We start from the raw sequence: 12771 nt of genomic DNA, 5'->3' as shown, positions 1-12771 counted from the left end.
AGATTCTGAGTGCTCCAGTTTTAATAAATTTACCCCATAGAGCTGAAGTTTGGCCCCATCCCCCTGCTTTCTCCTCATTGGCCCACTGGCTGTGATTGACAGCAGTGGGAGCCAATGGGCTCCCGCTGATGTCTCAGCCAATGAGGAGGAAGAGTCCCCAGACAGCAGAGGCTGTCCAGACTATTGCTGGACTGGAGGGGGCTCAGGTAAGGATTGGGGGGATGCTGCACAGCCCCCGTGCATGGGAACATAAAAGTTTTGTCCTGAGTTCTGCTTTAAGCTTAGTTAGGTTTTGACTGGCCTTCCACTTTAATGTATGAATGTGAGGGACATTAGATTGTAAGCTCTTGAGGGCAGGGATTGATGTGAATGTACAATATGCAGTGCACTGTATAAATAAATGTCACAAACAATCTAAACATCCAAAGGTGTATGGCTATCCCCACACTCACACAAGGGGGTCTCACTTCTCAGGTGCAGTGTGACGTCAGGAACCCAACCTTGGATCGATCCTGCTGCAGGAGGTCGTAGCCTCTTATCCTGCGCCTCTTGTAATGCCGGCCCGTGTCCAGTAGGAGGCAGTGTATGACCTGGGCAGGCTGTAAGGAGGAGTCAGCGCAGAAGGGAGGAAAAAAAAGTAAATTCCCAGCCAGGGGTGAGAGTGGAATGTGGAGGGATCGGGGGCACCGAGCGTGTCATGGAGTAGGAGACTTCTACTGAATGGACACATCTGGAGCGGAGAGTGCCAGGAGTGACACCCACCACTGACTACAAGCCGGGGATCCGCTGGCAGCGACACCAACCCGACGGCGATCTGTACGAAACCGACGTGGATGGAGGGATTCCAGCGAAGTGATCGCTAGGAGGGATCATGTGACCTCTATGGACGGACAATGGGGATCGGATCCATGGGACGATCACTGACATCACTGACAGCTCCGCTATGGCTCTGAGCAAAGGGCTCCGGATCCTCCTCAAACCTGATCCCTACAGTGTGCTCCTGGACTCCCGACACAGGGACGACTGTCTGCTCTTCGAGTCCGGGACCGGGACCACTCTGAGTGAGTACTTACCGCCTACTGACTTGTCCTGACTGTATACTGACACCTCAACTGTCTATGTACTGTCCTGAACTGTCATGTCTCTGTCCTGACTGTATACTGACCTGTCCTGTTTCGTCTGTATACTGACCTGTCCTGACTGTATACTGACCTGTCCTGTCCTGTCTGTATACCGGCCTGTCCTGTCTGTATACCGGCCTGTCCTGTCTGTATACCGACCTGTCCTGTCTGTATACCGACCTGTCCTGTCTGTATACCGACCTGTCCTGTCTGTATACCGACCTGTCCTGTCCCTATACTGACCTCTCCTGTCCATGTACTGTCTGTATACTGACCTGTCCTGTCTGTATATTGTCCTGTCTGTATACCGACCTGTCCTGTCCATGTACGGACCTGTTTGTATATTGTCCTGTCCTGTCTGTATACTGACCTGTCCTGTACATGTACTGTCCTGTCTGTATATTGACCTGTCCTGTCCGTGTCCTGTCTGTATATTGTCCTGTCCGTGTTCTGTCTGTATACTGTCCTGTTCATGTACAGTCCTGTCTGTATACTGACCTGTCCAGTCCATGTACGGACCTGTCTGTATACTGACCTGTCCTGTCTGTATACCGACCTGTCCTGTCCGTGTCCTGTCCGTATACAGACCTGTCCTGTCCGTATACAGACCTGTCCTGTCCGTGTCCTGTCTGTATACCGACCTGTCCTGTCTGTATACTGACCTGTCCTGTTACTTCATGGTATAACAGTGATCAGGATGCAGCTCTGCAATATACAGCCCTATGGATGATCTACTGTCATATCCAAGACTGCAATCTGATTGTGCAATCTCCTATAAGCCGACCATACACTATACAATGTGTATGTACAATCTGTACATTCTTGTTTGCCGCACTGCATTCCAATCGCACAGCCTTTGCGATCCGCTGCAAGTGTCAGTACCATCTTAATGACACCCGAAACGCAGGTTGCAAACGCAGTGCCTGTACCAGATCACACTGGATCCCATGGTACACAATGACCTTGCGATCCTGTTGCGGTGCAGTTCCAAAATTGGTGAATGCCCATCTTTGGTGCCGTGTGGTGTGGTATGAGCATTCAAAATAAATGGACTCAAATTGCACCACACTGAATTGCATGTGAAATGCAGTGCGGTTCCTGTTTGATTCACATGTGGTTTGTAGTGTGAACTGAGGGTTGTGCCTGTTCACATATATTGCAGTGACCAGCGTTTTTCCACACTGGATGAGTGTCCATCACCACTAAGACAGAAAACAACTGTTTTCCATGGCAAGTGGGGGCTGTCGCAAACGGATCGTAATTTGACCAGTCGCCGCTGAACCAGCCCAATTTCAATCCATCTTGGGCTAGCTTTAGGGCCCTTTTACATTGATGTGCTGTTAATGTGTTCCATTGTCTTACAATGGGAGGTGTGTTTTTGGTGCACTTTTTATAAGGCCCCTTTCACATGGGGTGGTCTCCGTTGAGATCAGTAGGGGATCTGTCCACTGATTGGAGCAGAGCGGGTGGATGACAGGTCCATGTCCGCTCAGTTTATGTAGAATGGATACAGACACCGCCTACTCTTCTCTATGGGTGGCCGGGACTCCGCTGTGCCATTTCACCCTACTGCCCTCCAATCAAATCCGCCTATATGAAGGAAGACAGATCTCCTGTTTTTGTTTTTTTTTTTGTTTGTTTTCTGTTTTTGTTTTAGCTGACCGGGTTGGAGGTAGGCGGGTGTAAACAGACACACCCGCCAGCCCATAGGGGTGAATGGAGGGTCCGATTAGGTCCCCCTGAGAAATGGACAGGCAGACCTGATCCGACCTGCTATGTGAAGGGGCCTTACTGTTGTGTGGCAGTGTGAAGTAATGTTATGTTTCCGTTGTCAGGGAAAGTATTACTACATTTGGGCTCATACAGTTAGAACAACTTCCCAAATCCATACATCAGTTGTTTGCATTCTCATTACAAAACGAATTAATGTAGAATTACACGTACAGCCAAAATGTATTTTTTTAGCTTTGTATAGAGCATGACAGGGTTAGAACATTTATCAAATTTCTGTCTCTCTCTGGGTAACCCTAGGTTAACACCTACGTGTTTTCTGTGGCTTTTTGCAGAAACGCAGTACAGTCCATTTAACATGATTTTCTATGGGATATGTTCACACCTGTGCGTTTTTTTTTAATGCAAAAAGATGTGTTTTTGTTTCTGTAGACTTCAATGGAAACGCTTCAGAAAAGCATGTATTGCGTTTTTGCCGCGTTTTTCATGCGTTTTGAGTTTTAAATTTGCCCAGCAACAAGAAAAAAAAAAGCAAAAACACAATGCAGAAATGGCTCAACGCAACCTGCATAGGTGTGAATCTAGCCTAAATCAAGAATTTCGGGTTGTCACCAGACCAGGAATAGAGAAAAAAATCTTCCAATGGGGACACTTGTTCTGGTGACCACTGTCTATTGCCAAGTATGCACTATCACATGCCCCCATCCCGCCACCAGAACACACCTGTCAGTGCTGGCAGCCATTAGCTGCCAGCACTGATTGGATGCTGGTTTTCCAGCATGCTGTTGGATTAGGCTTCTGTTGGACAGGCCGATGTATACTGGCCGAATGTCAGATGGCTCCTGTTGAACCGGCCAACATACGGGGCTTTAGGCTAAATTTGTGCTAGCACTCTGCGTTTTGGATAATTTAAACACCGGAGATCTTATCTGGGAAAGTTAACCAAACTTTATGCTTTCCAGATCAAGTTTTCCTGCGTTTAAGCCTCTTTATCCTCTGTACATGAGATGTTGGCATTTTCATGTGGGCAGAAGGCACAACTGTACCAGCCAACCCCACTGCCAGCAGCCTATAAGGTTGGCTTCACACCTGTCTATGTGTTCTCGTGTGTTTTTTGGTACATTGTTTAAGTGCTTTATTAAGTGTGTTTTTGATGCAGTTGCATGGTCTATTTTTTTTTTGTAGAGGAGGAGGCTATTAACCTCCCTAGCGGTCTGATTATGTCAGTATTTCTGTGCTCAAAGCGGTACCTTTTTTGCATGGAAATATGTATTTTTTTTATTGTAGGCCTGTAATTTTTAGGAATAACTCACTGAAACCTGCCCGAACAAGAGTCTAGTAAACATCCCGGGTATGTTAAAATTGAAACACGAAATCATAAATTATAATTTAATAAATAATCATAAATAATAATATAATAATAAATTTATTTCAATAATATAATCAAACCAAAAAAAAAAATTTGAAATATAGCGCCAAGTTCGCACATAACCGAGCAAAATCGTTTTCATTGTCTGATGATGAATTTCCCCACGAATCATTATCACTCAATTCTGCAAGTAGTTCTGATTTACTATCGCTGTTCTCTAGCTGGTCTAAAACCGCTTTTGACGTAAAGGGACGCTTTTTGGACGCCATGGATGTTTCTCAGTTTCCAGGCAGAAAGAACAGTAAAAATGCAGGCAGGGCACAGGACAAAGCACTAGGGACAAAATGTATGTGAAATGGTTTGATACAGTAATGTTTTACTATGTGATTTTAGTGAATTTCACTTTTTCACATCTTTAAATTTCCTGCCGTTCCATCCCCTGTACGTCCTGACGTCGCAGGGACCGGAACTCGGAGGACAGATACCGGTATCGGCTGGAGGACATTGCTGGGGACACTGCAGGAGGGACATCGCGGGAGTGTAGGACAAGGTGAGTGAAGAAGAGATCCCAAGTGTAGCTCCGGGTTACCACTTGTGCTGAAACTTTACCCCGAGCTACACTCGGGAATACCTCCAGGGAGGTTAAACACAAAATCCTACTAAAAACGCACGTACATGCATTTTTCATGCACTCCCATTGAAGTCTATGGGGCCAAAATCTCTCCTAGCTGCATGAAAAAAGTTCCCGCACCTCTTCCAGGACACTGCAGAGATGTGAACAGGGCCCATGGAAAATAATATTAAAGCAGAGTTCTGGGCCCCCGCCACCTCCCAAAAAAAATAAAAATCAGCAGCTATAAATACTGTAGCTGCTGACTTTTAATATTAGGGCACTTACCTGTCCATGCATCCAGTGGTGTCCTCACCTGAGCCGATTCTTCAATCTGCTGTCCGGGGCTGGCGCCACCATCTTGACTAAGGGAAAATGGCAGTGAAGCCTTGCAGGTCCACTGCCTGTCTTCTACTGCGCATGCGCGAAGCGCACTGTGCTTTGTGAATGGGCCGCAGTCCTCTGGGACGTTGGAAGTGCCCCAGAGGACTGCGGGGGGGGGGGGGGGGGGGGGCTTCTGGCTCAATTCACTGCGGCAATCTTAGCTGGAAGTGGGAGCGGAAACATGTCAAAACCAGGTACCCACTTACCCCCCAAAAGGTGGAGGGGGGGCAGAAAAGCGGAGCTTCCACGTTTGGGTGGAACTCCGCTTTAAGTAGATCTTCATACATTCATCACAGTGGCTAAATGGTTAGCACTTCCGCCTGGCAGTACTAGGATTGTTGGTTTGAATCCCAACCACACCAGTACCTGCCTGGAGTTTGCATGTTCTCCCTGTGCCGGCGTGGGTTTCCTCCAGGTACTGCCGGTTTCTTCCCACACTTCAAAGACATGCTGGTAGGTTAATTGGCTCCTGTCTAAATTGGCCCTAATATGTATATGTATGAATGTGAGGTAGGGACCTTAGATTGTACGCCCCTTGAGAATTAGGGACTGATGTGTACAATATATATGTAAAGTGCTGCGTAAATTGACTTCGCTATATAAGTACCTGTAATAATAAGAATTCATCATGCTTCAGCAAATGCACTAAAAAACACACATGTGAGAACTTAGCCTAAATCTCTGAGAGGCTCCAAGCTGCTGCAGTTGGACACTGCACTGGGTGGTGTTAACATTTCACACTGGTGCGTATTGGCATGCGATCTGACAGTTTCAAATCGCATGACAAGTCACACCCTATTGTTGGCAATGGAACCATTAAAATCAGTGCAACTCTTACTTTGTGGTGCTGCGCTCATTTGAAAGACAATGTTCCTGCACTTGCCTGGACACCTGCTCGTGAAGTTGCACAGATTTCATCCAAGTTGCACCTGAAATCGCACTGGCATGCAGCTTTGAAGTGAAGCTGCACGATTTCAAAGTTAGATTCAGTGTGAACCAGGGCTTAGGGCAGTATTCGCCCCGGGGATGAATGCCCCAAACAGAAGAAGGGCATTGATCCCTGGTACATTTTGCCTTAATTCTTAAAGCCACTCGTTGCAGCTCATAACCACAGCAGCTCTGAGCTTCTCCTAGAGTTTTCCAGGCTGCTGACAGCAGGGCTGGGTGGTGCACCTGTACCTTCTGAGCAAATGTAAGCCTCCTACACTGGGTACTAAACTCCGAGTGTTCATGAGGTCTAAGGTCGGCCATACATGGGTTGATTTTCAAACAATTTTCGTTCAAAAATCGGACCTAAGAATAATCGGCCGATTTTTGCTCTGTTAGTAGGGCAATGGCACTGGCCGATTTTAGTGTTTCCTCCCCATTTCACTTATTGGGCATGCTGGAAAATTCGTGAAAAACTACTAATTTTCCAAATCGTTGGTGGCACCATCAGGTTACAGAACAATAGTGGTGTGACCCTCCTGCGCTCCAAATGTGTGTTTAAAACAAACTAAATTAATATATGAACCCCAAACAGCTGCTAGCATTAAATCATATACCAGTGATCAAGTAAATATAAACCATATAAATGCTGCGCTACATTCAAACTAATTTAAGTGAATGTGGAATCCAATAACTCAAATCAAAATAGTGACAATAATAATGAAAATGAATAATATGTGCTTAATGATAACAAAATTACCAAATAAACCACCCAAACTGATGAAAAAGCACAAACTTAAATCTATACGTATGTGCATGAGAAATACACATACATATATTACATCACACGTGCACAATGTGAAGTGAAATAATGACTAAATAATAAACGCAAACTCAAAGTCCAATAATGAAATGTTGAAGGTGAACAAAACTGTAAACAGTGTTTTCAATAATACTGTAAGGTGACCACAAGTGAAACAAATCGTGCAGATATCTGGGTGTAGATAGAGCTTGTGAATCCAACCACCTTCTGGATTAGCCTCTCACCTCATCACTTCGACCCTTGCGGGTCAAAGAGCAGTAATGGATCCCTCTCACAGATCCTCCAGGCACCACAGCACTCCAAAAACCACTTTTCAGGATTTAGTATTCCCACTCAGGCTCTTCTCCAAGTATAGGTGAAATATCAATTTCTCAGAACACAAAAGAGGAATCCTCCCATAGTGTAGTATGTTTATTATACCATAGGAACATAAAAATCTTTGGTAAAATTGCACTTACGTAGCAGCCAGTCCACATTAGACCCTCATGCTCTCAGATGAGGATATATCTATGTTTGTTGGGTGTACAGCTGAATACACAGGTGTACCAAGATGGCCGCCACGCCGGAAATACGTCACCGCGCTACGCCGACGCGTTACGTCACAATATCACGTGACTTCATCAGGGCTGTCAATCACAGTGACGATAGCTCTTTATATACCGGGCCAGGATAGAAGGAACCACCCACATAGAAGGTGTTATCTTCAACCTCATCGCATCGATACTTCCTGCGGCCATTAAACTGAAGACCACTGGGGACTATTATGCAGAGATGCATAAGCTAATATCTACAATGGGCACATTTACACAAAGAAAAACGAGGAATGTATAATGATGCACCAAAATGTAATAATTCCAGAGATGTATACACTAATATCAGCAGTGGGCACATTTACATAGAAAAAACCAAGAAATGAATAATGATGCACCAAACTGCAATATTAATTAAAAAACAGCAAAAAATATTAAGCGAAAAATCTAATACCCATTCCCATTTGTATAAAATATTTTATTTATTAATTAAAATAATATAAAATAATAATAAAATAAAAAATATATATAAAAATAGGCCATATCTCACCTAATTGAACGCCAAAACTCTAGTGATCTCTAATTATATATACCAATATAAAGCCCATATTCATTAATATTAAAAAATTAATATTTAAATAAATATTAATTTTTTTATATAGTTTTAATTAATTTAATTTATTTTTATATTTATTTACCATTTAGGATTATATATATACGGATGCGTCCTTATATGCAGAGGTATATGTATGTTTCCGGTTAATGGTATATATATATATATATTAATGAATATGGGCTTTATATTGGTATATATAATTAGAGATCACTAGAGTTTTGGCGTTCAATTAGGTGAGATATGGCCTATTTTTATATATATTTTTTATTTTATTATTATTTTATATTATTTTAATTAATAAATAAAATATTTTATACAAATGGGAATGGGTATTAGATTTTTCGCTTAATATTTTTTGCTGTTTTTTAATTAATATTGCAGTTTGGTGCATCATTATTCATTTCTTGGTTTTTTCTATGTAAATGTGCCCACTGCTGATATTAGTGTATACATCTCTGGAATTATTACATTTTGGTGCATCATTATACATTCCTCGTTTTTCTTTGTGTAAATGTGCCCATTGTAGATATTAGCTTATGCATCTCTGCATAATAGTCCCCAGTGGTCTTCAGTTTAATGGCCGCAGGAAGTATCGATGCGATGAGGTTGAAGATAACACCTTCTATGTGGGTGGTTCCTTCTATCCTGGCCGGGTATATAAAGAGCTATCGTCACTGTGATTGACAGCCCTGATGAAGTCACGTGATATTGTGACGTAACGCGTCGGCGTAGCGCGGTGACGTATTTCCGGCGTGGCGGCCATCTTGGTACACCTGTGTATTCAGCTGTACACCCAACAAACATAGATATATCCTCATCTGAGAGCATGAGGGTCTAATGTGGACTGGCTGCTACGTAAGTGCAATTTTACCAAAGATTTTTATGTTCCTATGGTATAATAAACATACTACACTATGGGAGGATTCCTCTTTTGTGTTCTGAGAAATTGATATTTCACCTATACTTGGAGAAGAGCCTGAGTGGGAATACTAAATCCTGAAAAGTGGTTTTTGGAGTGCTGTGGTGCCTGGAGGATCTGTGAGAGGGATCCATTACTGCTCTTTGACCCGCAAGGGTCGAAGTGATGAGGTGAGAGGCTAATCCAGAAGGTGGTTGGATTCACAAGCTCTATCTACACCCAGATACCTGCACGATTTGTTTCACTTGTGGTCACCTTACAGTATTATTGAAAACACTGTTTACAGTTTTGTTCACCTTCAACATTTCATTATTGGACTTTGAGTTTGCGTTTATTATTTAGTCATTATTTCACTTCACATTGTGCACGTGTGATGTAATATATGTATGTGTATTTCTCATGCACATACGTATAGATTTAAGTTTGTGCTTTTTCATCAGTTTGGGTGGTTTATTTGGTAATTTTGTTATCATTAAGCACATATTATTCATTTTCATTATTATTGTCACTATTTTGATTTGAGTTATTGGATTCCACATTCACTTAAATTAGTTTGAATGTAGCGCAGCATTTATATGGTTTATAGGTTACAGAACAAACTTTATTTGTGATCGAAAAATCGTTCATAATTCGATCCATGTATAGCCTGCTGAAGGCTTGGCTCGCATCTCTGCGGGTGGTGCCGCTGCAGGACCCTCACAAATACCGGCAGCCGCAACTATCCATACAGAGAAATGCAGTACCTACGGTCAGTTGCCATTGATCCTAATGGCATGCTACCCGCACTGGAAATCGCAACTGTACTGGGAACCTCAGTTCCCATGCAGGCTGCGATTTAAAAAATAGTGCAGGGACTTCGTTTCTGTGTGTACTGTGGCATGGTAGCCCATTTAAATGAATAGGCTCTTGGGCCCGCACAGGTGTGAACCTAGGACAGGAGCGCTATGCGTTTCGGTGCGATTCGTCTACAGCTCTGTGCGTGCGATTTCAAGCCCATTCATTTGAAGGGACTGAAATCACACCACACCAAAAGAAGTGCATGCACTACTTTTTGAAACGCACGGCAACTACATTGCATGGTACTTTCTAGCATGCGATTTGGTGCGGGCCAGTGCAAGCAAATGCAATACGTTTGCAACCTGCGTTTGGGGTGTCATTCACTTTTAACTGGCCCCCTACAGCAGATCGCAAGGGCAGGAAACCACACGGGACAGTGGCTCTCCCACACCGCATTCTAGTGTGAACAAGCCCTAAATGTACTTACATATACACTCACCGGCCACTTTATTAGGTACACCTGATCAATTGCTTGGTAACACAAATTGCTAAACAGCCAATTACATGGCAGCAACTCAGTGCATTTAGGCATCTAGATGTGGTGAAGACGACTTGCTTAGAATGGGATGTAAGCAACTTTGAACATGGCATGGTTGTTGATGCCAGAGGGGCTGGTCTGAGTATTTCAAAAACTGCTGATCTACTGGGATTTGCACGCACAACCATCTCTAGGGTTTACAGAGAATGGTCCGAAAAAGAGAAAATATCCAGTGAGCAGCAGTTGTATGAATGAAAATGCCTTGTTGATGTCAGAGGAGAATGGGCAGATCTGATTGGTTTAAGATTATATAAAGACAACAGAAACTCAAATAACCACTCATTACAACCAAGGTATGCAGAATACCATCTCTGAATGCACAAAACGCCTCTGTATTAGTGAGTATATTCATATAGAGCCAACTAAATGTTTATACACTCACCGGCCTCTTTATTAGGTATACCTGTTCATCTGCTTGCTAACACAAATTGCTAATCAGCCAATTACATGGCAGCCATTCAATGCATTTAGGCATCTAGACGTGGTGAAGACGACTTGCTGAATTTCAAACCGAGCATCAGAATGGGGAAGAAAGGGGATTTAAGTGATTTTGAACGTTGCATGATTGTTGGTGCATGCCTCCCAATTTTTTGAGATGAAAATGGACACCTATCAGCAAATGTATGTAGGCATAGGACACCCCCAGGCACGCCCCCTTAAAAGAAAATTATTTTTAAAAAATTAGTTAAATTCACAAGTGCGTGTTATTCTTTTATACTATTCTTTTATACACAACTATTCATTTATACTGGCTTTTAAAGTTTACAAATGCCACAATTTAGAAATTGGATGAAAGGTTTAGCACTGGGAAACACTTTTTGAAAGATAAATTGTGCGTTTTTTTTATACAGCTATATAAATCAGACCAAAATGAGGAGGAACTTTGTTCCAAATCGGGGACAGTTCCTCGAAATCGGGGACAGTAGGGAGGTATGTTGGTGCCAGACGGGCTGGTCTGAGTATTTCAAAAACTGCTGATCTACTGGGATTTTCAAGCACAACCGTCTCTAGAGTTTACAGAGAATGGTCCGAAAAAGAGAAAATATTCAGTGAGTGACAGATGTGTGGACAAAAATGCCTTGTTGATGTCAGAGGAGAATGGGCAGATTGGTTGTTGTGACATTCAGATGGTAGGGTCAGAATTTGGCATAAACAACATGAAAGCATGGATCCATCCTGCCTTGTATCAACGGTTCAGGCTAGTGGTTGTGGTGGTGATTGGTGTAGGGGATATTTTCTTGGCACTAGCAAGGCGTACCTAATAAAGTGCCCGTTGAGTGTACATGCATTTAGATGCGTTCAAAGAATCTGATTGGTTCTGGACGCACAGGATTCTATTTTATTCATAGCCAATTAAAATCGTGACCTGCATTTCTACCAATTCTAATCATGACTGGCATTTCTATGTGTTTAGAAATGTCCGCTATACACAAGTATGTCGTTGCCAGTGTGAATGAGGCCTAAGAGGACAATCCATTGACTGTGGAGAGATCTCCAGTCAGGTCCTGTTGTGTCTCCTGGATGTGAAGTGAGGGGAAATCTCTCTGACAGAAAACAAAAACTGACAAAGGGTTTTTCTTTCCATATACATGAATCCTGGTCTGGCCAGGACTGTAATATATGGCTTGTGTTTATCGGCTCCGGTCTGAGGACACCTCCATGCGCCTGTATTGTGTGTCTTGTGGATGGCGGCAGAAATGTAAACATTGGGTGGAGTGTGACATACAACACAAAGGAGCCACCTTTGCACTAGAAAAGTAGAAAAGAACCATACAGGCCTCACTTTCAGGATCCTATTCCTCCATCATTCTTAGACCAGTAAATTGCCTCACCAACCCTAAATCTGGGGTGATTTGTTGGTGGAGGGGGGAGGCAACCAGATCTCACAGGTCAGGTTCTCCTTTCGTCTCTCCTCACCATCCTGTTTTCAACTGAGGACATCCCTTACACTTTGGTAGGTGAGGAGAGATGGAAGGAGACACCTACACAGTGACCATGAGAGATTTGCTCCCCCAATACAGAACCTCTGGTTGACATGAGGTGATGTTGGTGTCTGCAAGCAGGTATTAGGGGTTGCCATCAGCGGTTGCTTGTAGAAGGAAAGCTGACACAAGCATGCGGTCATTGAAGTCAGAGCTCCTGCATTCTTGTTCTGGATAAGGCCTTTTTCATACGTTTGTACTTAAGTGTACACCCAGGTAACGGGCCGTCTTTGCCCAGGAGGCATCCACAGGTGTTCCATACACCCCAGGCCCATTCATCACAATTGTGATCCAGTGGCTGCATGGACACCAATTTGACAGCAATGTGGGTGCAGGTACTTGTTGCCCCATGAAGAGTTACCTGCAGTGGAATGCTCTTCAGAG

The 12771-nt window shown here is 43.4% G+C and overlaps 1 protein-coding gene across 2 annotated transcripts in view; it reads left to right on the top strand.

Moving 5' to 3' along the window:
* The first annotated feature begins 627 nt into the window (after positions 1-627).
* SYNJ2 (synaptojanin 2) overlaps positions 628-12771 on the top strand; it is a 186122-nt gene continuing 173978 nt past the window's right edge. For both annotated transcript variants that reach the window (XM_089669736.1, XM_089669735.1), the window contains exon 1: positions 628-1061. In XM_089669736.1, the coding sequence (XP_089525862.1) occupies positions 944-1061 (118 nt within the window). In that variant the 5' untranslated portion in view covers positions 628-943. The remainder of the gene's footprint in view (positions 1062-12771) is intronic.

The sequence above is a fragment of the Staurois parvus genome, unplaced genomic scaffold (assembly GCF_062004578.1).
Source record: "Staurois parvus isolate SC_StPar_1 unplaced genomic scaffold, SC_StPar_1.0 ptg000081l, whole genome shotgun sequence".
In the NCBI taxonomy this organism is placed as follows: domain Eukaryota; kingdom Metazoa; phylum Chordata; class Amphibia; order Anura; family Ranidae; genus Staurois; species Staurois parvus.
This window is presented reverse-complemented; position numbering and strand designations above follow the sequence as displayed.